Raw genomic sequence first — 26046 nt, forward strand, 5'->3', positions numbered from 1 at the left:
AGGAATTAGCTTACAGCTTATCTTGGCTTGGTTCCAGGTGCTGGCTGCAGTTTTGATTTGTTAGAAGATCAGGGCTGTTTGCCAAATTTAGGGCCAGATAGGGAGAATGGACAACTAGCCCAGTTTTCTGAGACCCACCCCCTAACCTACTTTGCTGTTTTAAACTGAACTAGTACTCCTGCTAAGTCTGATGTAGGTTGAGTATATTGTTTAGGGAAGCAAGAGGGGAGAATAAGAGGACAAAGTTACTGTGTTCCCTTTGGGAAACCATTTGGGATGAACGGAAGGAAAGTTGAGGTCTGAGAAAGAAGGGATTCAAAGGATTGGATGTTTTCTTTCAGTATAGGTAGTATTCTTGCCAAGCAGAGCTGTGGAACCTGTCCTAAACTTTTGATCTTCCCTCCTTTATCATGCCTTTGAGAACGAATATGGATTTTGCCCAGTTCATTTAAGTCCCCTGGGTAACTTTTATCTTTGCTTGCAAGATGAACATACAGTATTGAATTAGTAAACATTTGATGCTATTGGAAATACTGAGTTTAGAGGCATTTCAAAGTTAGTCACAGATCTTAAAGTTTATAAGCGACTTGGCTTATTATGATCTAGGTTTGTGAGACATTGTCCCAATTATAATTATGTTGATAGCTAACTGATAACAGTTTCATTTACAGTTATGTTGACTTGTATGTCTTTTTTTTAACTTTTGAAATAAAACTATTTTTGATGGATATTTATTGTTCCTTTTATTTACATTGTTTATTTAAACAGTAGTTGCCTTCTTTAAGGTGACATTACTCTTTCTTTAAAAAACATTTTTTATTGATTTCAGAGAGAGGAAGGGAGAAGAGATAGAAACATCAATGATGAGAGAGAATTATTGATCGGCTGCCTCCTGCACACCCCACATTGGGGATCGAGCCTCCAACCCTGGCATGTGCCCTTGACCAGAATCGAACCTGGGATCCTTCAGTTCACAGGCTGACGCTCTATCCACTGAGCAAAACCAGTTAGGGCCTGGACATTACTCTTTTTTGTTTTAGTTTTAGAAAGGTTTTCTTGACTATACTTTAGCTTTGGATCATGAGCATTTGTATCTGTTATGAAAAATAAGCTCAGTGTTTTCTCAAACTCTCAGATTTTCTTCTAATTTGAATCTGGCTCAAATGCTATAAAACCCTTAAAAAAAGAATAGTTTTATGTGGCTTACTTTGGGACTTGGGTCTTTCTTGGCCTTATTCCTTATATTATTGTTGTTTTTCTTTGGGGAAAGTAGATCTAAGGATAAGTCACATACAATTCGTAGGAATTTTATTATAAAATAGCTAATGAAAAATGACTTTAATTTTGTATTTATTGTGTGTGCTATATTTCATATTATTTGATCATTATGGTATTTGTTTGCTCATTTTACTGTTTATTTTGATGAATGACTTTATTTATTGACACAATGATTATTTTCCTTACCAGGTTATTTCAGAGGCACTTTGAATTAGCATTTTACATTTTTTAAAAAAGTATGTGTTTGTGAGCATGTATTTGGCTTATAACCATATTTTGGTTTATAACCATATTTTGTAACTATCATCACACGTAAACTATATGTTGTTTGGGGAGCATTTTCTTCCTTTGATTGGCTTATTTTTCTCAGATACTTTCTGCATTGACTTCAAGAATAATTTATAGCTCCTAGAATTTGCCTTTTGGTGATAGATAAAGAAGAGTTTCTGACACGTTTACATTTTTTAATATAATGAAGCTATACAAATGTCTTTACCACCCAGGTTATGAAATAAAATATGTAGCTTGAATTTAGTTGCTGTCTCAGTGCCACTATAAAAAAGTAATATAGTAAAGAAATAAGCGTTTTATTTTATGTATGTATTTATTTTTAAATATGTTTTTATTGATTTCAAAGAGAGGAAGAGAGAGGGAGAGAGAGATAGAAACACCGAGTGGCTGCCTTCTGCATGCCTCCCACGGGGGATTGAGCCCACAACCTGGGCATGTGACCTCCTGGTTCATGGGCCGATGCTCAACCAACTGAGCCACACTGGCTGGGCAGAAATAAACATTTTATTTATTTGTTTTTAAATATATTTTTATTGATTTCAGATAGGAAGGGAGAGGGAGAGAGAGAAACATCAAGGATGAGAGAGAATCATTGATTGGCTGCCTCTTGCATGCCCCCTACTGGAGATCGAGACTGCAACCAGGCATGTGCCCTTGACTGGGATCGAACCCGGGACCCTTCAATCCACAGGCAGGCACTCTGTCCACTGAGCCAAACTGGCTAGGGCAGAAATAAACATTTTAGACAGAAGCCAAATGGAGAAAGATTTCATATTATAAAGGAGAGCAAAATGTAGATTACTATTAGACTATAAATGAAGGTTATTATTTGTGTTTAGTACCAGGACTTGATTATTATAAAATTGTTCATTAGCAGTTTTCACCTTTCTAATGATAAAGAATTTATAAAGGAATTACCTTGCAAACTTTATATAAGTTTGGTGAATTTTGTTGACTACCTCTTGGTTTATGATTAATGGTGTGACTCTTTTCACTTCAATGTTTTTCCTGTTTAGGCGAAGAGGCAACAGCGAAAACTGAACTTCCTAATCACCCAGACAGAGTTATATGCCCATTTTATGAGTCGCAAACGAGACATGGGTCATGATGGGATCCAGGAGGAAATCCTAAGGAAACTGGAAGACAGTTCTACCCAGAGACAAATTGACATTGGTGGAGGGGTGGTAGTTAACATCACACAGGAGGATTATGGTGAGTCCCAAATCAGAAGTTATAGGAAGCCGATACCCTCCATTTTTTCATATGTAAGGTTATACACATGATTAATTCTTGTAAGTTTTGTCTTAACTGATACGTAATATTGATCAATAAAGGGGAATTTATTATACCAGCGTAGGAAAATGTGTTTATATAAAATAAAAATATAAAATTTTTATTTAAGAATTTGAAAAGGAAAGGGTCAGGTTATATGATCTTATAAGTTTGGGAATATTTTATATGTTCTTATACATTAGTAGAAGTAGAAGATATTAAATTGGAAGAATTCAGTGAACATGTCTCAGAAGAGAACATCATCTCTCACATAACAAGGTTGTTAGTGATGCAAGTCAGGCATGAGAAAGAGACTGTTCAGTTTTAGTATTTTTGTGAACACAGGTAGGGAGGCATAGGGATGGAGTTTGAGAGGAATTTTACAGAGAATAGTGATCAAAATCATGTTGAGCTAAGAGTGAAAGAGAAATGGGGATGCTTCAGAGTATCTTGGGGATTACACATGTCTGTATTTCTTCTTTTGGAATAATTTCACCTGGCATAAATATATCACAATTTTGAATCCTTGTTGTCTTATTTTACTGGCTTTGACATTGCTTCATGCAAGAAACCCAGAATTAGGAGATGAGCTCAATCTCCTGGCAATTAAAAAAAAAAATCCTCACCTGAGGATATACATTTACTGATTTTAGAGAGAAAGAGTGGGGGGGAGGGAGGGGAGAGAAAGAGAGAAACATCGATGTGAGAGAGAAAATCATCAATCGGTTGTCTTCAGCACACACCCCAACTGGAGATCAAACCCACAACCTAGGTATGTACCCTGACTGGGAATTGAACCTACAACCTTTTTGTGTGCAGGACAACACTCCAACTAAATGAGTCACCCAGCCAGGGCTCCTGGTGATTTTTTTGTGCTGGCTTTGGTTATGGGATACCATATCAGCCCTCTGCCTCCATTGTAACTTCCTTACCTCTGTCAAATACTTAATTTGAGCCTTTATGCTCCCTCATCCTCTATGAACCTAGGGATAAGTAGAACGGGGGAGTCACAGATCCAAACATGTTGATGTACATTGCATCTTGGAATGAGATCAATTAATGAGGTAGATAATCTATAAGTTTTCCTTTTCAGATAGTAACCATTTCAAAGCCCAGGCCCTGAAGAATGCTGAAAATGCTTACCATATTCATCAAGCTCGGGTGAGTCTTAAAAATGAAAAGATAAACTATAATGGGCCCTGGAAATAACCTACAACCTTCTACTTGGGTGTTCTTCTTTTAGTCTTAATCATATTTTCTATGAAAAACATTGGCAAATGTGAGTATCTGTAGGTGATTGAGGAAAGGTGGAAATTGAACCTTCATATGTTTAAGCTTCAGGAGTGTGTTGATTGAAGTTAGGAAGTTTGCCTATTTTTTGTTCTCTCAAGAAATCATGGGAAACACAGTAGGAAATGCATTAGAAAAGACCACATTTTTTGCTTGTTAAGCGAGCTATATTATGCCTTAAGAAAACTGATAAGTTAGTACCTTCATTCGCTTCAGTAATAATTTGCTTATTCATGATAAAGTGCTTTTTAATGAAGTAAGGAAGAAACTCCAGTTAGATTGAATTAAGTAAAGAAAACAGTTTAATAGACTGCCTAGGAACCTATATATAACTTCAGTAGGGTGGGTACAAGTCAAGGACAGACACAAACTCGACCTTCTTTCCATCAATCCCAACCAACCAAATTTTATATCAAAACTTTAATAAGACCATCTGGTGTGGTTCGGTGGTTGAGTGCCTACCTATGAACCAGGAGGTCACGGTTCAATTCCCAGCCAGGGCACATGGCTTGATCCCCAGTAAGGGGTGTACAGGAGGCAGCCGATGAATGATTCTCATCATTGATGTTTCTATATCTCCCTTCCTCTCTAAAATCAATAAAAATATATTTTTAAAAAACTTTAATAAATTTCTAGACCCTGGTCAGGTAACTCAGTTGGTTGAAGTGTAGTTCTGTTATGCCACGTTTGGGTGTTCAATCTCTGGCCAGGGCACATACAGAGAAGCAACCAAAGAATGTATAAATACATGGAACAACAGATGAACTTTTTTTTCTCTCTCGCCCTTCCTCTCTCTCTAAAATCAATAAGTATAATTAAAAAATATATATATATAAAAACTTCAATAAATTTCTTGATGAAGCAAGTCATCATATATAAGGCTTAGTGTCTGTCCATTAAGAGCATATTTTTAATATAATTGTTAAATTGTTTTGTTCCAATTAGCCCAAAAGAGATGTTACATTTTTCTTCTAATAAATTTTTATTTTCCAGACAAGGTCTTTTGATGAAGATGCAAAAGAAAGTCGAGCAGCTGCCCTACGGGCAGCAAACAAGTCTGGCAGTGGGTTTGGGGAGAGTTACAGCCTGGCAAATCCATCTATCCGGGCTGGTGAGGATATTCCACAGCCCACAATTTTTAATGGCAAATTAAAAGGTTATCAACTGAAAGGCATGAATTGGTTAGCAAATCTCTATGAACAGGTAAATTTTAGAATTATGCTATACCCATTATCTTTCACTTGTTACCTGTTTTTCTAAAGTCATTGGTTCAATATATTGTGAAATAAGCACAAGATAATGTTTTAGATTTCATTCCTTTTAAAAAGCTTTATCCTTTGGCAAGAGTAAAAACGATGTCTCTATATTTTTAACCTGGAGATTTTATTGGAGAATATTTGTATTATATGTGTAGTTTGTCTTAGGTGGTCTTGGTAAGTGGTTGCTTGCTTCTGTGCCTGGATTAGATTAGGTAAAAAACTGGCTTTATGATTCACAGTTGTAGCTGTGGAGTTGGCAAATGAATCATTACAGCAGTGGATAAAGTGCTGAAGCTTGGAATCTCTAGTCACATTTGTTTGAACAAGTTTAACATTTTGGTTAGTTCTTTTTGAACCCTGTATGATGGAATGTGAGAGGTGTTAACCATGTGTGTTTTTTTTTCCAGGGTATTAATGGCATTCTTGCAGATGAAATGGGCCTTGGTAAAACAGTACAGAGCATTGCCCTCCTTGCCCATCTGGCTGAGGTGGGTAGATGCTATCTTTCTATTTTTCTCTCTCTAGATCCTAGGGTCATTTTCTATTGAGAATCAGCCATTATCAAGCTCTATGTTAGGCTTTGTAGCATACCAAGACAGTAGCATTTGCTCCTTGCCTTCAAAGCCTTTACAGCGTAACATAATGTAGTGAAACATTTGATTTCCAAGAAGACTAGGACAGTTTTTGAGCATGTATGGTTTGGCAACCTCTCCCACCACCTCCACCCTCAGTTGAGAACCACCAGTGTGGTGGCAAAGACTGTATGGTTAGATCAGAGGATCTGAGTTCATATCTCAACTGTACACTTACTGGCAGTATAAACTTAGACAATTCATGCAACCTCTTTGACCTGACCTCACTTCAACTCTTTAAGGTTGTTTCCACTTCTGCAAACTTCTTCTTAAAAATTAAATGAGAAAATATGTGTAAAAGCATTTTGAAAAAAGAAAAAGCTTTAGATAATAGTAAAATTATATGATCATCTAGTACAGGGGAAAGCAACACATAAAGTCAGTATGTTCTAAGTGCTTTGTGAATGATATAACTTAGGACCGATAAGAGGTGGGTGGAGAGGGCAGTAATTGCTTGCTATTTTTTCCTCAAGGTGTGTATGAGCAACTTCCTTCCTGGGTTATTATTTTTTTTTTAAATATATTTTATTGATTTCTTACAGAGAGGAAGGGAGAGGGATAGAGAGTTAGAAACATCGATGAGAGAGAAACATCGATCAGCTGCCTCCTGCACATCTCCCACTGGGGATGCCCTTGACCGGAATCGAACCTGGGATCCTTCAGTCTGCAGGCCGACGCTCTATCCACTGAGCCAAACCGGTTTCGGCCTTCCTGGGTTATTATTAATATAGAATATTATTGAGTGTGCCAACATGTTGGAATAAACACCATTTCTCTTGTTACAATGTACTTTCTATTCTTAAACTGCTCTTGTAGTTAATTATAATTTTGAATTAAATATTTTCAGTTTTCCTGCAGTTTGCTAACCCAGTTTTTCTGTTTCAGAGAGAGAACATTTGGGGACCTTTCTTAATAATTTCACCTGCTTCTACGCTTAACAATTGGCATCAGGAGTTTACTAGATTTGTTCCTAAATTCAAGGTAAAAATCATTCAACAAAAAATTATATTGCTCTTTAAGAAGAAAATTTCTGACTCTCTTGCTGCCTCACTTATTAAAGTGCTCATAATAGTTTTTGATTTCTTACATTTTTGTCCCCAAAAATAACTTGCATACATTTCATATAAATGTTACAATGGGAGCAATAAATCTTTGTGCATCATAAGTGAGAAAGCCAAAGTCCAGTTTGAGTGATTTGCTACATTGGTCACATGAATCAATGCTCTTGGTCAAACTACCATAATAGAAAATATCTACCTTGCTGGTTTAATGTCAATTTTTGGCTTATCATCATCAGGGCACATATCCTGTAATATATGGCATGGTCATCATTCCTCCCCCATCTATAATAATAAAAGTGTAATATGTTAATTAGACCGGACATCCTTCCAGACAAAGCCGCCTTGGCGGTGGAGGCCGAGCCCCTTGCACGAATATTTTCTGTAGTTATTTGTCATGTGGGATATGGAGCTCCCCATCTTTTTTTGTGTTGCTTTTTAGAAAAGTCTCACTCAAGGATATGTTTATTGATTTGAGAGAGAGAAACATTGTGAGAGAGAAACATCAGTGTGAGAGAGAAACATTGATCACGTGCCTCTCTCATGCACCCTGCCTGGGGTTCAAACCTGCAATCCAGGTATATGCCCTGACCCAGAATCGAACCACAATGTTTTGGTGCACGGGTTGACACTCCAACCATCCAGGCCACCCAACCAGGGCCCATCTTTTTTTCCGCCTTTGTTGGTGGTGGTGGTGTTGCTCAGTACAAGATGAACAATCAGGAAGTTAGAAATTAAATCTTAAAATTTTCCATCAAATTAAGTTTTCAGTATTTCTTTCATTGACCAATAGATGGCAATGAAGTTCTATTTATGTCTTTGTTACCTCTCCTTTGATTTTATACCTATACGTGAACTGAACTTTCATTTGCATGTTGAACTTTCTTTTGTTGCTGTAATTTGCAGATCAGTAAAATATGGCCTTTGGGCCAATCCCAATTTCCATTTGTTTGTCCCAATTTTTTATTTTTGTTTTTTGTTGTTGTTAATCCTCATTCAAGGATATTTTTCCCCATTGATTTTTAGAAAGAGTAGAAGGCTGGGAGTGGAGGAGGGTGGGAAGAGAGAAAGAGAAAAAGGAAGAGGAAGAAAAAGAGAAAGAGAAAAAGAAAGAGAAAGAGAAGGAAACAGTTTAACAAAGACACATACATCAATTGGTGCCTCCTACAAACGCCCCAAGGAAGGATGGGTAGAATCGAACCAAAACCCTGTGGTGCACAGCCAATGCTCTAACCACTGTGCATAGCAGCCAGGGCTCTCCCAGTTTTTAAAAATTGTGATAAAGTACTCATAACATAATATGTACCAATTTAAAGTGTACAGTAAAGTAGCATTAAGTACATATACAATAAGGTGCAGTGGTCAGGTTGATATCAGGTTGCAGAATCTCCTTCATGGTGTCTGGTGGTCAGTACACGTCATAGCATCCTTAGCATGAGTGTCCTTAGCATATTATTAGCATATAATGCTTTGATTGGTTGAATGGTTGACTGGACAACTGGACACTTAGCATATTAGGCTTTTATTATATAGCATACTGTATTTTGTTTATCCATTCATCTACTGATGGATATTAGGGTTGTTTCTACCTTTTGGCTATTGTTAATAGCATTGCTGTGAACATTTATGTACAGGTTTTTGTTTGAACATCTGTCTTGTTTTTCAGTTCTTTTGGGTATGTATTTAGGAGAAGAATTGCTAAATCATTCTATATTTAACTTATTGAGGAATCTGCCACCTAGTTTTTTGTACAGCTTGCATGCTAAGAATAGTTTTTACATTTTTAAATTGTTGATTAAAAATATTTCATAACAAATCATGTATGAAATTTAAATCATATATATTGGAACACAGTCATGCTCTTTTGTTTATGTATTATTTATGGCTGAATTCAGTAGTTGTGACAGAGACTGTATGGCCTGCAAAGCAGAAATATTTATTATATGGCCATTTACAGGAAAGGTTTGATGACCTCTGCTCTATTGATTCATTGTTTTTATTGCTGTTACTCTTTTAGATTGTCAGAAATGTGTTCACCTCCCTAAAGAACATAGGTGTGTAGACTCTGTTCAGGTTTATGGTTAGTTTACATTCAAAAGATACTTAGATCTGTGATGATAATATCTGAAAGTTCATTTTATTTGGCAAGTAACACTTTTTTTATGGTTCTAGTGTGATCAGTGCCTCTGGTGTCATTTTTCCCATGAAATATGATTTATGTTTTTATAGTTAATGTACCACTTTTCATCCCTGATGTAGGCTATTCTGTATGTTTTCTATTTCATTTATTTATTCTCTTTTATTATTCTTGTCTAATTTTTTGGTAAACTTTAAAATTTTTCTAACGTTTCAAGATGGAACTTAGATGGTTGATTTTGTTTTTTTCTAATATGTGTATTTAAGGGTATTAATTGCTTTCTAAGCATGAGTATAGTCATCCAAACGTTTGTTGGGTCACATTTTTTATTATCTTTCAATTCAAAATAATTTCTAGCTTTTACTGCAAGTTCTTGTAGACGCATGGGTTATTTAAAAATGTGGTTTCTGTCTGGCTGGTGTGGCTCAGTGGTTGAGTGTCAACCTATGAACCAGGAGGTCATGATTCATTTCCTGTCCAGGCACATGTCCAGGTTGTGGGCTTGATCCCCAGTAGGGGGTGTGCAGGAGGCAGTTGATCTATGATTCTCTTTCATCATTGATGTTTCTCTCTCTCTCTCTCTCTCTCTCTCTCTCTCTCTCTCCCTCTCCCTTCTTCTCTGAAATCCACAAAAATATATAAAAATAAAATAAAAGTATGGTTCTTAATTTCCAACAAAGGATGGTTTTCTAGGTACTTTTTTTTTTTTAATATATTTTATTGATTTTTTACAGAGAGGAGGGGAGAGGGATAGAGAGTTAGAAACATCGATGAGAGAGAAACATCGATCAGCTGCCTCCTGCACACCTCCTACTGGGGATGTGCCCGCAACCCAGGTACATGCCCCTGACCGGAATCGAACCTGGGACCTTTCAGTCTGCAGGCCGACGCTCTATCCACCGAGCCAAACCGGTTTCGGCATCTAGGTACTTTTTTGTTATTAATTTATAGCTTAAACCCACTGTGATAAGAAAAAATGCTTTTTATTATATCAATCTTTTGAAATTTGTTGAACTTTGCTTTTATGGCCCAGCATATGGTCAGTTTTTATAAATGTCTGAAAATAGTGTCTGTTCTACAGTTGTTGAGTGTAGTGTTATATATATGTTGAGTAGGTCAGGTTTGTTAACTTGTTCAGCTCTTCTGTATTTTTATTGATTTTTTTTTTGTCTGCCTGTCCTATTACTGACTGAAAGAGGTGTTAAAATTTTCCACAATTATGGATTTATCCATTTTTGCTTTATATATTTTGAGGCTCTTTGGGATATATATACAAATTTATAATTATTTGATAATCTTGGTGAATTGGATCTTTTAATATTATGAAACTATAGGCCTGATGAATGAAATTCATGCAAGAGTAGGCCTTCCTTCCCCCAGCTGCTAGCACCGGCTTCCCTCCGGCACCCAGGACCCAGGCTTCCCTCGCAGCCCTAGCTTTGTCAGGAAGGATGTTTGGTCTAATTAGCATATTATGTTTTTATTATTATAGATTCTCCTCTTTAAGATTTTACCTTAAAACCTATTTTCTCTGATATTAAATAAATTAACTTCTTTGGTTAATTTTACATGGTATCTTTTTGTTCCTTTTATTTTTAACCATTCTCTATCTACACTTAAAGGCACATTTCTTGCATTTTATTTTTGAATTAGAGGTCCGATGCATGAAATTCATGCAAGGGTCTCGGCCCTCGCAGCCGCAGCAGCTTGCCTTGGCCCTCGCAGCCCCGGCTTCTTCTGGAAGGTTGTTGGCTGTCCGGTCTAATTAGCATATTATGCTTTTATTGTTATAGATATTTATGCTTACTTTTAATGTAATTATTGGTATATGTAGTTTAAATCTGCCTTGCTGTTTGCTTTCTAGTTCTTTCACATGTTCAACTTTCCTTTTTCTCTCCTTTCTTGGGTACCTTTGGATTGATTAGATTTTATTACTTTTTTTTTCTTCTCCTCTTATCTTGCTAATTATATATTCACTAGAGGCCCGGTGCACGAAATTCGTGCACTGGGGATGGGTGGGGGGTCCCTTAGCCCAGCATGTGCCCTCTTGCAGTCCGGGACCCCTCCCTTGTTACTGCCCAGCTGCTTGCTGCTCCTTAGTGCTGCCACAAAGGCCTCGGGTCTACTGGGTGCCAGGCCTGCCAGTTTGTGTCTCTGATACCCCCAGCAGCCCCAGCACCAAGGTGGCGGGCCTTGGAGCTGCTGGGTACAGGCCCCCCATTGCGTGTTTGTGTCTTCTATCAGGCCCCCAGCAGCCCCAGCACCACCTAAATAACTTAAGGGAAACTTTATTTAGTCTTCTTTTAAAAGCAATCTAGTTTTAAAATGAGTTGCAGTTAAGACAGAACAAAGAACATGGTACCTAAGAGTGAGATACACTGACAGAGGAGAGGCTGGGGACTGGTCAGGGGCTTACATGCCAACTGTTCTCCACCTGGGAAATGATGTAAAATCGGTTTCTTTAGTTTTCTGCTTAATCGTCTTCTCCAGCACTGAAGTCAGAGGAGCTGCCTTCCAGCCCATAGGCTGCTTCTCAGAGTCGAAAATTTCGCCATAGGCCTCTGCCTAGGACAGGACCTCTGCACCCCCAGGGTGCATAAACACACAGGGCTTGCATCAGGATCCGCTGATCCTGGGGCTGGGAGGCCTCTCGGCTCCGCTGATCCAGGCGGCCTGGAGGCCTCGCGGCTCTGCTGATATCGGGGCCGGGAGGCCTCTCAGCTCCGCTGATATCGGGGCCGGGAGGCCTCTCGGCTCTGCTGATCCCAGGGCCAGGAGGCCTCTCGGCTCCGCTGATTCCGCGGCCAGGAGGCCTCTCAGCTCCGCTGATCCCCCGGCCGGGAGGCCTCTCGGCTCCGCTGATCCCCGGGCAGTGAGGCCTCTCTGCTCTGCGGCTTCAGGGCTGTTTGGCTTCGCTCTACCGCTTGGAGCCTGAGTATGCAGATTAACCGCCATCTTTTAGCTTCTACTTGAAACATTGTATCTTTTGGAGCTGTTGCTTCAGGAGCTCAGAGCCCCGCAGCTGCAGGCGGGAACCTTGGTGTTCTCTATCGCTGGGGCAACCAAGCATCCTGTTCTCAGCTGCCTGACTGCCCGCCGCCATCTTGGCTGACAGTTAATTTGCATATACTCACTGATTAGCCAATGAAAAGGGTAGCGGTCGTACACTAATTACCATGTTTCTCTTTTATTAGCGTCGATTTTATTCTTCAGTAGATACCTAGGAGAATAGATGTATCACTTTTTAAAAAGTAGCATATTTTATATTTGAAACCACATAAGACATTCTATTATTTATACATTTTAAATTTAGATTTATTCATAATACATGTTCATTGTTTTAATTGATCTTCATTCCTTTCTGCATATTTGTGCTTCCATCTGGCTGAGATTTTTGAAAACTACAGAAGACATCAAGCTATAAATTCAAGAAATACTTTGACCCCCATCTGGATAAAAAGAAAGAGAGCTCTAGAGGCATCACAAAAAAAATGCTGAACTTTGCATTCTTCCGTTTCTCCATGATTTAGTCTGGATATTTTCTTCTAGTTCACTAACTTTCTCTTCAGCTGCATCTGACATGTCATTGAATTCTTTCTAAGTCTTTTTCTGATATTTTCATTATCTTGATCTCTTGTGGCTTTCTTTTTTCTCTTTTCAATCAAATGGTCTGGTCTTTCCATATGTCTAGTTTTTATTGTTGTTTTACTTGTATGCCAGACAGTGTATGGGGAAAATTCTAGAGATATTTGTGGGTTTTAGAAACTGTTTTTTTTTCTTCTGTAGAGAGGATTTCTGTGTTTTTGGTTTTGTTTTGGTTTCTTGTCACTAGTAAATTTTTTTTCTGGGACACTAATAATCTAAATCCCCTTAATCTAGTCAGGAATTGAGATGATTTGAAGCTGAAATTCAGGATAGTGGGTCCTCCATATCTGAGGGATTCAACCAACTGTGTATTGAGACAATATTTGATGGGAAAGTTACATTGTTGCTGATGTGTACTGTATTATTAGGCCTACAGTGTACAAGTCTGAACATGTACAGACTTTCTTCTTGTCATTATTCCCTAAACAATACAGTATAACAATGATTTACTTGACATTTATATTATACTAGAGGCCTGGTGCATGAAATTCGTGTACTGGAGAGGGGGGTATCCCTCAGCCCAGTCTGCACCTTCTTCAATCTGGGACCCCACAGGGATCAGGCCGAAATCAGCAGTCGGACATCCCTCTCACAATCCAGGACTGCTGGCTCCCAACCGCTCGCCTGCATACCTGCCTGATTGCTCCTAACTGCTTCTGTCTGCCAGCCTGATCACCCCTAACCACTCCCCTGCCTGACTGATCGATGCCTAACTGCTCCCCTGCCAGCCCGATCACCCCCAGCTGCCCTCCCCTGCTGGCTCAGTTGCCCCCAACTGCCCTCCCCTGCCAGCCTGGTTGCCCCCAGCTGCCCTCCCCTGCTGACCTGGTCGCCCCCAACTGCCCTCCCTGCTGGCCTGGTCTCCCTCCAACTGCCCTCCCCATCTGGCTCAGTCGCCCCCAGCTGCCCTCCCCTGCTGGCCTGGTCTCCCTCCAACTGCCCTCCCCTGCAGGCCTGGTCCCTCCCAACTGCCCTCCCCTGCTGGCCTGATCACCCCCAGTTGCCCTCTCCTGCAGGCCTGGTCTCCCCCAACTGCCCTCCCCTGCAGGCCTGGTCCCCCCCAACAGCCCTCCCCTGCTGGCCTGGTCGTCCCTAACTCCTCTCCCTTGCTTGGGCCAGTCACCCCCAACTGCCCTCCCCTGCCAGCCTGGTCGCCCCCAACTGCCCTCACTAACTGGCCTGGTCGCCCCTATCTGCCCTTCCCTGCTGGCCTGATCGCCCACAACTGCCCTCCCCTGCCGGCCATCTTGTGGCCATCTTTGACCACATGGGGGTGGCCATCTTGTGCGAGGGTGTGATGGTCAATTTGCATATTACCTCTTTATTATGTAGGATTAGGTATTATAAATTAAAGATGATTTCATGTATACAGGAAGATATGCATAGGTTATATGCAAACACTGTGCCTTCCATGGGTTTTGATATCTTCAGGTGGTACTGGAACCAATTTTCTATAAATATTGAGGGATGACTGAATTTGTTATGGCAGGTCTGTGTATGGTTTACCTTAATTACTAGTATCTAATCTAATAAAGACAGACATGCAAATTGTACCTTCGCTATGCCTTAAGCCACACCCACCAGCCAATCAGAGCAACTGTATGCAAATTAACCCAACCAAGATGGCAGCCGGCAGCCACGGAGCTGGAGCGAGCAGGAGGCTTGGTTGCCCCAGTGATGGAGGAAGCCAAGCTTCCCGCCTGCCGCAGCTGGCTCTGAGCTCCACTGAAGGCAACAAAGTTTCAATTATAGAAGATAAATAAACCCCAGATACCTGCTTTCAGCCAGCCGTGGCCACGGAGCTGGAGCAAGCAGGAGGCTTGGTTGCCCCAGTGATGGAGGAAGCCAAGCTTCCCGCCCGTCCTGGCCGGCTCTGAGCTCCACTGAAGGCAACAAAGTTTCAATTATAGAAGGTAAATAAATCTCAGAATAAAAGAAAAAAAAAGAGGCTGGGAGCTCCCGTCACCATGGGGCTTGGCCAGCCTGAAAATGGCCCTCAGCCTCTCACCCAGACTGGCCAGGCAACCCAGTGGGGACCCCCACCCTGAAGGGGGTGTTGACCAGCTGCGAACACCCATCAGCCCCTCACCTAGGCTGGCCAGGCACCCCAGCGGGACCCCTACCCTGATCCAGGACACCCTTCAGGGCAAACCAGCCAGCCCCCACCCATGCACCAGGCCTCTATCCTATATAATAAAAGAGTAATATGCAAACTAACCCTAACAGCAGAATGACTGGGAATGACTGGTCACTATGATACACACTGACCACCAGGGGGCAGACGCTCAATGCAGGAGCTGCCCTCTGGTGGTCAGTGCGCTCCCACAGCGGGAGCTCTGCTCAGCCACAAGCCAGGCTGTTGGCTGCCAGTACAGCAGTGGTGGTGGGAGCCTCTCCCGCCTCCTCAGCTGCGCTAAGGATGTTCAACTGCAACTTAGGTCTGCTCCCCGCTGGCAAGTGAACATCCCCTGAGGGCTACCGGGCTGCCAGAGGGATATCTGACTGCCAGCTTAGGCCCGATCCCCCCGGGGAGCGGGCCTAAGCCAGCAGGTGGTGATCCCCCGAGGGGTTCCAGACTGCGAGAGGGCACAGGCCGGGCTGAGGGGACCCCCAGTGTACAAATGTTTGTGCACTGGGCCTCTAGTCTATAATAAAAGCATAATATGCTGATTAGACTGGACGTCCTTCTGGATGAAGCCAGGGCTGCGAGGGAAGCCTGGGTCCCAGGTGCCAGAAGGAAGCTAGTGCCGGCAGCCAGGGGAAGGAAGGCTTACTCTTGCATGAATTTCGTGCATCGGGACTCTAGTGTGTATATATTCTTTGATCCTAACTTAAAGCCAAGGAGGTTGATGCTTATCAGAATCCCTCCTCCTTGGACTACAGTTTTTGTCCTGTGGGCTCCACATCTCTTAAGGAAAAACAACAAAAAAAACCTCTGCTCAGTTTCTTAGCCTCTCAACCAGAACTTTTGGAAAGGATCACTTTCAGGGGGACCATGTACAGGTGACAGGATTTCCTTTCTCGGCTTGCTTTCTTTTCTGGATCTTTTCTCTTTAATTCTCCGCTGCCTCAGTAGCTTAGCTCTTTGATACTTTCAAACAGATGTTTTGAATATGTGTTTTTAATTTGGTCAGCAGGAGGAGTACTAGTCAAGCCATGACAGAAGAGGAATTCCTAGATTTATTTTGTTTTAGGTTCTTTTAAAATCCTTCTGAGTAATGTATTGGTCCTTTTCCAGGTGCTACCATATTGGGGAAATCCTCATGATAGAAAAGTCATAAGGAGATTCTGGAGTCAGGTAACTCTCAGCTTACTGAATATATACATATACAAGCACACATGTATATATATGAAATCATTATTTCTTCAATTGATTTGAATAACTTCTCATATACAAAATCTTCTTATATATTTCTGGCACTAGGCAAGTGCACTTTTTTTCTTTTACATTGTTATGATGTTTTTCCTATTATAGACAGTCAGCTGGATTTGATTGAAGTCCAGGATTAAATAAGAACTTTTTTCTTTAATAAGCTAAATACTAGTTTTTATGATGATTTGTGGTTAAGGTCCTACTTTAAAAACAGTTGTTTAATTCACTGTACATCTCCCAGGTGGGAGAAGCACATCTTTAGAGCTATCATAAACTTGGCCTTAGAAAATACAATGTATTCCTCATTATCTCATATGAATTGTTACTTCTTTTCGCCCTTGTCCTCTTATATTTACAGAAGACCCTTTACACTCAGGATGCTCCCTTCCACGTGGTTATCACCAGCTACCAGCTGGTGGTGCAGGATGTAAAGTATTTCCAGCGGGTCAAGTGGCAGTACATGGTACTGGACGAGGCTCAGGCACTCAAGAGTAGTTCCAGGTAACATGAGTAGTAGAACCCAAACTCCTTGGACTGAGGATATGTAGAAATATGATATACAGTTGACCCTTGAACAGTGTGGTGGTTAAGGGTGCCAAAATCAGTCCCCCCAACTCCTCGCACTTGAAAATCCTCATAAAACTTTTGACTCTCCAAACACTGGAAGTTTTACCAATAACATAAATAATCGATTAACACAAATTTTGTATGTTACATGTATTTTATATTGAATTCTTACAATAAAGTAAGCTAGAGAAAAGAAAATGATACTGCCCTAGCTGGTTTTGCTCAGTGGTTAAAGTGTCAGTCTACAGACTGAAGGATTATGGGTTCGATTCTGGTCAAGGGCTTGTACCTTGGTTGTAGGCTCTATCCCTGGACCCATTGTGGCATGTGCGGTAGGAAACCAATGTTTCTCTCTGTCTCTCCCCGTCCCTTCACTCTCTAAAAAAAGTCAATGGAAAAAGTATCCTCAGGTGAGTATTAACAATAAAAACTATAACAACAAAAATGTTACTAAGAAAATTATAAGGAAGAGAAAATACATTTACTATATTTATTGAAAAAAAGTCCACATTAGTGGACCCTCACAGTTTAAACCCATGTTGTTCAAGGGTCAACTGTATCTGTGTGCTATATACACACATGAAAATAAAGATCAGAGAGGTTTCAGAAGATGGAATGATATGGTCTCCCCATAAGCCATTCATCTGACCAGAAGTCAGAAGTTCCCTTTTGCATTTTTCATGGAACATAAATATTAATGTTTAAAATACAAGGATTTTTCTCATTCTGTTTTCCTACTCAATAATTATGACATTTTAATAGCTCTTTGTTCTTCAAGGAAAATTTTTGTGGAGGAAGGGGCGCCTGCCCTTTCCTCGAGAGATTATTTTAGACAGGAGGTCTTAGTAGGAAGTAGAATGTTACATTTATGTGGATTGTAGGTTCTGTCTGCTTTACGCAAGTTGTCCTAGTCCCTGGATGGTTATTAGAATTCCCCAAGAATCTTTTTATTGGAACTTATATGTTTAAAATATTCCAATAACTTTTTGTTGTTAATCCTTACCCGAGAATATTTTTTCTATTGATTTTTTTTTTTTTGAGAGACTGGAGGAGAGGGAGAGAAGGGGAGAGAGAGAAACATGGATGTGAGAGAGAGACATCAATTGGTTGCCTCCCTCATGCACTTCTACTGGGGCTAAAGATGGAACCTGCAACCCAGGTATGTGCCCTTGACCAGGAATTGAACCCTCCAGTGAAGTATGCCACACCAGCCAGGAAAAATATTCTAATACTTTGAAGTTTCCAAACTGAATAGTAAACGAGTGTTTGGCTATAAAGTGTTATTCAGTAGTATTAAACCTTGAGTTTGAGGCATTTTTATTAACTGTTGGTGAACACATAGGACTTCTTTAAAGGTCCATGTTAACTGGCAGGATGGTATTTTCCATAGAACATTCCATCATCTGAAGGGCATTACTTCATATTGCACTATTTCAAAGTAGGAAATGTTCATAGCCTTAGATGATAGAGTCTCTTTGCATTTTCTTCTCATGGGCTTTCCCTAAAATCAATTTTAAAGCTTCCTACTACAGATAAGTGCCTTATAATGAACTGGTTTGTGTCAGCACAAAGAGGAGTTTTATCCAGCCAGAAAGAATCCCTCTCTGCCTGTTTGGGGCTTTTTTTCCTAAAGCCTAGTCCCATATTTTCAGTATAGAGGCAGAAATCAGTCCTCTGAAATGTCCTGTCCTCAGCTTTGTTGAATAATATTTTTCAATTGTGTACGTAGTGGAGTAGTTGATTCTGAGTGTTCGTTATTTTTTTGGAAAACATTTTTAGAAATATGGGGACTTGGTAGGGTGGAGAAAGATTTATAGCTAACTTGGAATTTGTAATTCATCTTATTGGACAGTGTTCGTTGGAAGATCCTCTTGCAGTTCCAGTGTCGGAATCGGCTTCTGCTAACTGGGACCCCCATTCAGAACACCATGGCAGAGGTAGGCACTAGGTCTCAGTTTTAGGTCTGCATTAAACAGAATGGCTCCAGCAGAGAATAGAAGTCTTCACACATGCCAACCTTGAGAATTCGTACTCTGTGCAAATTATAATTCCCACATAAAGAAGAATTTGAACATAGCTTACCCTAAGTGGGTTTTTTGGCATCATTCCTATTTTTTAATTCTCTGGCAAAAAGCAAATAAGTTACTTTATTTCTTTGTATTTATGTAATAAACAGTGACCACATTAGGGATGCTACCCATCCAAAGCAGAGATGTTTTTATGCTAGAATGAAAAGGTAACATTTTTTTCTTTAGGAAGATAATTGATCTTCTATAACAGGGGTTAGAAAACTTTCTGTAAAGAGCCAGATAGTAAATATTTTAGACTTTACTGGCCATACAGTCACTGTCACACTATTTAACCTTGCCATTATAATATGTAAGCAGCCATGGATGATACATAAATGAGTAAATGTGGCTATGTTCACTAAAACTTTATTTGTAAAAATAGATTGCAGACCAGACTTGGCATGACAGATTATAATTTGTTAACCCCTGATCTGGAGTTATTATTAGCAAGTTATGTTACCTCAGATGTTACACAATTGTGGAATGGGTTTTTTAATATGTGTAAGATCTTTAAAACTATTCCACCGCAAAATCTGAGGTGGACGTGCACTTTCAGACTTTTAGTTCGAAATTCATTGAAAAGTAACTACATTTTGCGTAGCACTTTATAGAATTAGTATTGGGTGATGAGGTATGTGCCCACACGCTGTTTCTGTCCCTCTCGTTCACTCACACATACACTTGCACTGAGACACAGACATACACACATATCTGCAACTTTCAGTCTCTCTCCAAACCCTCACACTGTCATTTTGTTGCTCTGCAGCTATTTCACTTTTCTTTTGTTTATAGCTCTGGGCTCTGCTGCATTTCATTATGCCAACATTATTTGATTCACATGAGGAATTTAATGAGTGGTTTTCCAAGGACATTGAGAGCCATGCCGAAAACAAATCTGCCATTGATGAGAGTGAGTACTTTTATGAACTTTCTTCTATGGATCAGTTTAGACAAAGACATAATTGTATGTTTTTTCTATATGTAGAATTTTCTTCTCATGTACTTACGATTGGTTGGGGTTGGGGGGAATAGGGACACATATGTAATACCTTAATAAAGAAAAAGAAAAAAAAGAACAGGTTCCTCTTGATTGGGATATTTGTCTAAAGAGAAAGAAGTAATTGAGATAAAAAGAACAATTTAATAATAGATACAGTAACTAGAAGCTATTATGGTCCTTTGTTCAGATGTCATGTTTAGGTCAGTTTTTCATGTTTGAAGGACATTATCTTTAGCAATCAAGTTGAATAAACAATATTAAAAGTAAAAAAAAAATATGTACTTTGTTTATGTTTAAAAGGCTTTATAAAAGGACTAATTGATTCAGGTGATGTTGCTGTACAGTAAACCCTCAATTTTGTGGACCTTGATTTAAAGGACTTCCAATTTAGCGGACAAAATTTCTGGTCTGTGTGTCATATGTGAAAATTAAAACCCTGTTAATTTAAAAATGCTTTTAACCAAGATTTGCTTATAATTAAATTATCAAGTTTTTTGTTGTTTTTGTTAAAGCACTGTAGTAATTTTGCCAAAATAAATATTACATATCTACAACTATATTCTACATATTTAAATCCAAGAGTCACCGTTTGTAAACAATGTTCAGTGAATGAATAGCACGCGATCACATCTCATTGGGCGCAGTAATTGGTTCTGTTGTGTTGTGGTGTGACTTTCTGCAACGGTTTTAATGCATGCCTTGCCAGATGTTTCCATGTTCACTAAGCTACACGCTAGCTGCATGCATTTGTTTACTTGAGGTGACTGGTGAATGCACACGTTTATTAGACCCACTTAGTATAAATGTAAAATTACAGTGATACATACAGAAAACTTTTTTGTGAAAGTTAAACTTTTCATACATACTTAATATTAATTACACAAACATGTCTACGTGAGTAAATCAGGTAAACTAATTTGTCAATTTTTTAACATTCGCATTCAGAAAACCTACTTTATTATGCAACGGACTTTCAGCTTTAACAGACACCTCCTCACCCAAATTAGTCTGTATAGCAAGGTTTTACTGTATTGTTGGCTAATCAAGGCAGAGTAGGCAGAGTCAGATTTCCACATAGGGCCTGAAAAATTCCCATCAGAATTCTATTCTTTGTGGAATGGGGTAAGGCTTTTTCCTGTGATAAAAACTGAAAATACTAGTTTCTGTTTATATTAAAATGTGTTTCTACTGTGAACATTTTTAACATTGTGTGTCAGTACTATTGATCTTGTTGAGTATTATCTTTTAAGAGAATCATGTGTTTGTTACATAAACATGAAGTGACATCTTTTAACTATTAGAAAAGTCCTTAGTAATTTCTTATACTACAAGTTGTTATTTGATGACATAATTTGAAAACATGATTTGGGGGAACATTGGGAGCCACAGATAGCTTGCATTAGACCTATATGAGAACCCTATTTTATTGATAAAAATGTTCCTTAAACATTATAAAGGTGCATTCTAATAAAAATAAGGTGGTCTTTGTTGGTCTGAGTGAGAGCAAAATGCATTTGCCCAGTTGACTATACGAAGATACTCTGGAAAATTCAGATTCCTTGGTCTCCTACTTAGGGAAAAAAAATTTGTTTCAGTCTTCTTTCATAGAATCATTAAGCCAAAAGGTGTTAAAACAGTTTAGTGAGAGATGTTTATGACTTTTCTTTTGTTTGTGTTAAATTGAAATAATGTATTACTTATGGGGGGGGTCCTCCTGGCATTTCAGATCAACTCTCTCGCTTACACATGATCTTGAAGCCATTTATGCTGAGGAGAATCAAGAAAGATGTAGAAAATGAATTGTCTGACAAGGTAAGGAAAGAAAACTTCATGAGTTTATTAAGCCTTAATAGGCACCACCTTAGGGTTCCAGGGAGAAAAAATGTTTCTTTATAAATGTTTACTTGAAAAGTAATTAGTTTGATTGAGAGAAGACCTTTAAACCTGAGTGGATCAAAGATTTCATATGAGTCAAATAATCACAGCAAGTAATATTTTTTCTTTTTGTTTTATAGTCATTTATGGAGAATTTGAAATATTATGAAAGTAGAAAACATAATATAATGTACCTTTTTGTAGTCACCAAACAGCTTCAACAGTGATCAGCTCATGGCTATCCCCACCCTTCTAGATTATTCTGAAGCAGATCCCAGATGTCTTTTATTTCATTTATAAAAATTTTCATATGTATTTTTAAATATTTGGTCTTTTAAAAAATACATAACTGCATATTATTGCCCCTACTAAAAATGACAATTACTTTATTGTAGTATTACATAGCAGTCAGTGCTCAGATATCCCTAGTTCATTCTCGCCTCTTTTTCACTCTCACTCTCACTCTCAGAATTAGATTTTTGAAATCAGAATCCAAGCAAGATCCACACATAGCATTTGGGTGACATGTCTCTTAAGTGTCTTTTTATCTTTTTAAATCCTCACCTGAGCATATTTTTCCATTGGTTTTTAGAGAGAGTGAGAGGGAGAGAGGGAAGGAGGAAGGGAGAGAGAAAAAGAGACATCAATGTGAGAGAGACACATTGATCGGTCGCCTCCCACACTCTCCCGGACAGGGACAGGGATTGAGACTACACCAAGGTACATGTCCTTGATTGGGAATCAAACCGGCAACCCTTCCGTCCTTGGGCTGACGCTCTAACCATTGAGCAACCAACCAGGGCTTAAGTATCTTTTAATTCCTCCCTCTGCTTTCCCTTGCATTCGTGGTTGAAGAAACTGAGTTATTTGTCCTATAGAGTTTCCCACATACTAGATTTTGAAAATTACATCATCCTGGTGTTGTCAGACGTGTTCCTCTGTCTCTTGTATTTCTGCAACTGAGAGTTAGATTTTGAAATTTAATGTGCTTTGGGTTATAATATTTTTTCTCATACAAAGCCAATAATTTTGGTTTATAAATATCACAGGCCAGGTATCTTTACCAGACTTCTATAATTCTCCTGTGAATTCTCCCCATATTCTCCTTCCGTCTTTTTTCTACCAGTTCTCAGTCCTTTGGAGTTTTTTCCATATTCCACAGAGTCTACTTGTTTCTAACAAAGGCAGCTTTCCAGATCCTGATAATATCAGGTAGTTCTTCTCTATCACTGTCAGAAGGATGGATTGTTTTGAAATTAGTAACTCTCTTTGGAAGATTGTGGTGGTGATGCACACCTTCAAAGAAAGGAGCAGTGTACCTTTGTTTTACTTCTTTTTAAAAGATCTTGGTGGCTGTTTTGTGAAACTGGCAGATTTTAGTTAAAGAGCACTGTCACACAGATGTACCGGATAGAAGGAATATACTATATTTAAAAAAATGGATCCTTGAGGCTTTTTTTTTTTTTTTTTATCACAGAGGACTTAGAAAACAATAGCAGTGTCATAATACTGTTAATGGTCAGTAGGGAGGTGATCAGAAGATGTAGTATGGTTCTTAACCACTGTATGTAGTGTACATTTCTTAGGCATCAGTAATGTTTCTGATCTAGTAAATAATACTATTTAATATAGTTATTTATTGCATGCCATCCACTGGTACTTATAGATATGTAAAGTCTCCAGTTTCTGTTCAGATTTCCAAAGGAGACAAATAACTAATACTGTGTCATAGAGATACAATGATTGTCTATATGAACTATAATGGGAACATAGATAAGGGAGTAGTTCTCTTAGATGGCATCAAAGCAGGGATGACATGTGAGGTAGATCTGGAATAACGAGTTGTCATTTACTAGGAAAATTATAGAAAGGGGGTGCTAGGCAACAAGAGCAATGTGAACAAAGGTAGAGCAACATTCAAATATACAGTATGTTTGGCAAACATTATTCAGACCATGCTTGCTAAGGTATGTAGGAAGACATAGTAATAAGACTGGGACAATTGGGTGGGTTAGATTATGGAAGGTCTTTTCTACCTATTGGAGAATTTTTAATATTTTACTATAGGCAGAAATGTACATTGAAGGTTTTTTCAGTAGTTGAATTACAAAATTTGTAAGAAAACTTTTTTTAGGATCAGGAGAGACTGGCTGGCAGCAGGAAGACTCCAGAATAACACAATGGGAATGGTCATAAAAAGTGGTTAGAGGTAAATTTCTAGCCCTAGCCGGTTTGGCTCAGTTGCTAGAGCCTCAACTTATGGACTGAGGAGTCCCAGGTTCGATTCTGGTCAAGGGCATGTGCCTTGGTTGAAGTCCCCAATAGGGGGCATGCAAGAGGCAGCCAATCAATGAGTCTCTCTTATCATTGACTAGAGGCTGGTGCACGAATTCATGCACCAGTGGGGTCCCTTGGCCTGACCTGCAGGATCAGGTTGAAACCGGCTCTCTGACATCCCCCAAGGGGTCCTGGATTTCGAGAGGGCACAGGCCAGGCTGAGGGAACCCATTGGTGCACGATCGGGGCTGGGAGGGACGCAAGAAGTTGGCCAGCCAGGGAGGGACCGTAGGAGGGCTCCAGGGCATGTCCGGCCAATCTTGCTCAGTCCCGATTGGCGGGACCCCAGCAGCAACCTAATCTACCAGTCGGAGCATCTGCCCCCTGGTGGTCAGTGTATGTCATAGTGACTGGTTGACCAATTGACTGTCTGTCCCCTAGTGGTCAGTGCATGTCATAGCAAGCAGTTGAGCAGCCTTAGCATTCAACGCTTTGATTGGTTGAATGGACAACCGGACACTTAGCATATTAGGCTTTTATTATATAGGATGTTTCTATCTCTCCCTCTCCCTTCCTCTCTGAAATCAATAATAAAATAAAATAAAAATAAATAAGTAAATTTCTAGGTTGAGTTGAGGGACTTAGGAAATTATTAAACATGGGGTATGAGAGAGAGAAGAAATCAAAGCTGACTAAAGTTTCTCTTGGGCAACTCAGTGAGTGGTAATGCTGTTAATCAATTTACTAAATTGTGGAAAAGATAATTGTTTTCTGATATGTGACATTTAAAACTACTTTGCCCAGCTGGTGTGGATCAGTGATTGGGCATCAATCCATGAACCAGGAGGTCACGGTTCGATTCCTGGTCAGGGCACACACCAGGGTTAGGGTTCGATCCCCTGTAGGAGACACCGATGGAAGTTGATTCTCTTTCATCACTGATGTTTCTCTCTCTCCCTCCCCCTTCCTCTGTCTGAAATCAATAAAACCATTTTTTTATTAAAAACATAAAACTGCTGTGCACTCTCTGAGTGGTACTATTTTATTGTAGTAGGCAATTGACAGTATGGGGCTAGGGGAGTTTAGGGATATATTTTTGTGTAAGTCACTGTGATGGGCAATAATTGGTGCTATTGGAAATGGAAGAAATTTCCCAGGGACAGCATGTAGATTGAGTAACAGAAAGAGAGTCAAGGAAAAAAAAAACATTTCTGGATAATTAATCACATCACAGATTTATAGAGATAATGTGTTTCTAGAGATACATATATTGTTTTTTCAATCATCTGGCTTACATGTGTTTTTAACTTTATGATGATACTGAATTTCCTTCTAAACTGTTTTTCAAAATATAAATGTTTTCACTGATTTTTAGATTGAGATTCTAATGTATTGCCAACTGACCAGTCGACAAAAGCTACTCTATCAGGCACTAAAGAACAAAATTTCTATTGATGATTTATTGCAATCTTCTATGGGCTCTACCCAGCAAGCACAGACCACCACCAGCAGCCTCATGAATCTGGTCATGCAGTTTAGAAAGGTAAGAGCTTAGATCAGTTGCCCTGGAGTTGTCTTTATTAACCCACTTCAAGTAAAAGGCCTCTAACCTTGATACCAAATAAATGTTGTTAAAAAGAGATGAAAATGGCAGCGTATTTATTCACAAAGGTAAACATTCAGGGTTTGGGATTCCCCCATCATTTCATAGAGTGATGTTTGCACATAACAATGTTGTGTTCTTTCCCTTCCTCTTAGGTGTGTAATCACCCAGAGTTATTTGAACGACAAGAAACTTGGTCTCCATTTCATATTTCCCTAAAGCCATACCAGATTTCAAAATTTATCTACCATCACGGACAGATCAGGGTCTTCAACCATTCACGAGACAGGTGAGCAAATATTACTATCTGTTTACTCTAAAAGAGTGTTTTTGTAATATGTGGGATTGTGGAGAAAATTTTAGTGGAGAATGTTTGAATTCCTCACTAAAACATAATTAAACTGGGTTAAGGGATCTTGT

At 39.4% G+C, this 26046-nt stretch overlaps 1 protein-coding gene across 2 annotated transcripts in view; it reads left to right on the top strand.

Moving 5' to 3' along the window:
- INO80 (INO80 complex ATPase subunit) overlaps positions 1 to 26046 on the top strand; it is a 145594-nt gene that overhangs the window by 45599 nt on the left and 73949 nt on the right. For both annotated transcript variants that reach the window (XM_070424984.1, XM_070424991.1), the window contains exons 10-21: positions 2586 to 2781; positions 3935 to 4002; positions 5125 to 5334; positions 5798 to 5878; positions 6908 to 7003; positions 16101 to 16160; positions 16594 to 16736; positions 18655 to 18739; positions 19664 to 19781; positions 21598 to 21683; positions 25399 to 25566; positions 25782 to 25915. In XM_070424984.1, coding sequence (XP_070281085.1) covers positions 2586 to 2781; positions 3935 to 4002; positions 5125 to 5334; positions 5798 to 5878; positions 6908 to 7003; positions 16101 to 16160; positions 16594 to 16736; positions 18655 to 18739; positions 19664 to 19781; positions 21598 to 21683; positions 25399 to 25566; positions 25782 to 25915 — 1445 coding nt within the window. The remainder of the gene's footprint in view (positions 1 to 2585; positions 2782 to 3934; positions 4003 to 5124; positions 5335 to 5797; positions 5879 to 6907; positions 7004 to 16100; positions 16161 to 16593; positions 16737 to 18654; positions 18740 to 19663; positions 19782 to 21597; positions 21684 to 25398; positions 25567 to 25781; positions 25916 to 26046) is intronic.

The sequence above is a fragment of the Myotis yumanensis genome, unplaced genomic scaffold (assembly GCF_028538775.1).
Source record: "Myotis yumanensis isolate MYYU_CA2020_CCGP unplaced genomic scaffold, mMyoYum1.0.hap1 SCAF_1, whole genome shotgun sequence".
In the NCBI taxonomy this organism is placed as follows: Eukaryota; Metazoa; Chordata; class Mammalia; order Chiroptera; family Vespertilionidae; genus Myotis; species Myotis yumanensis.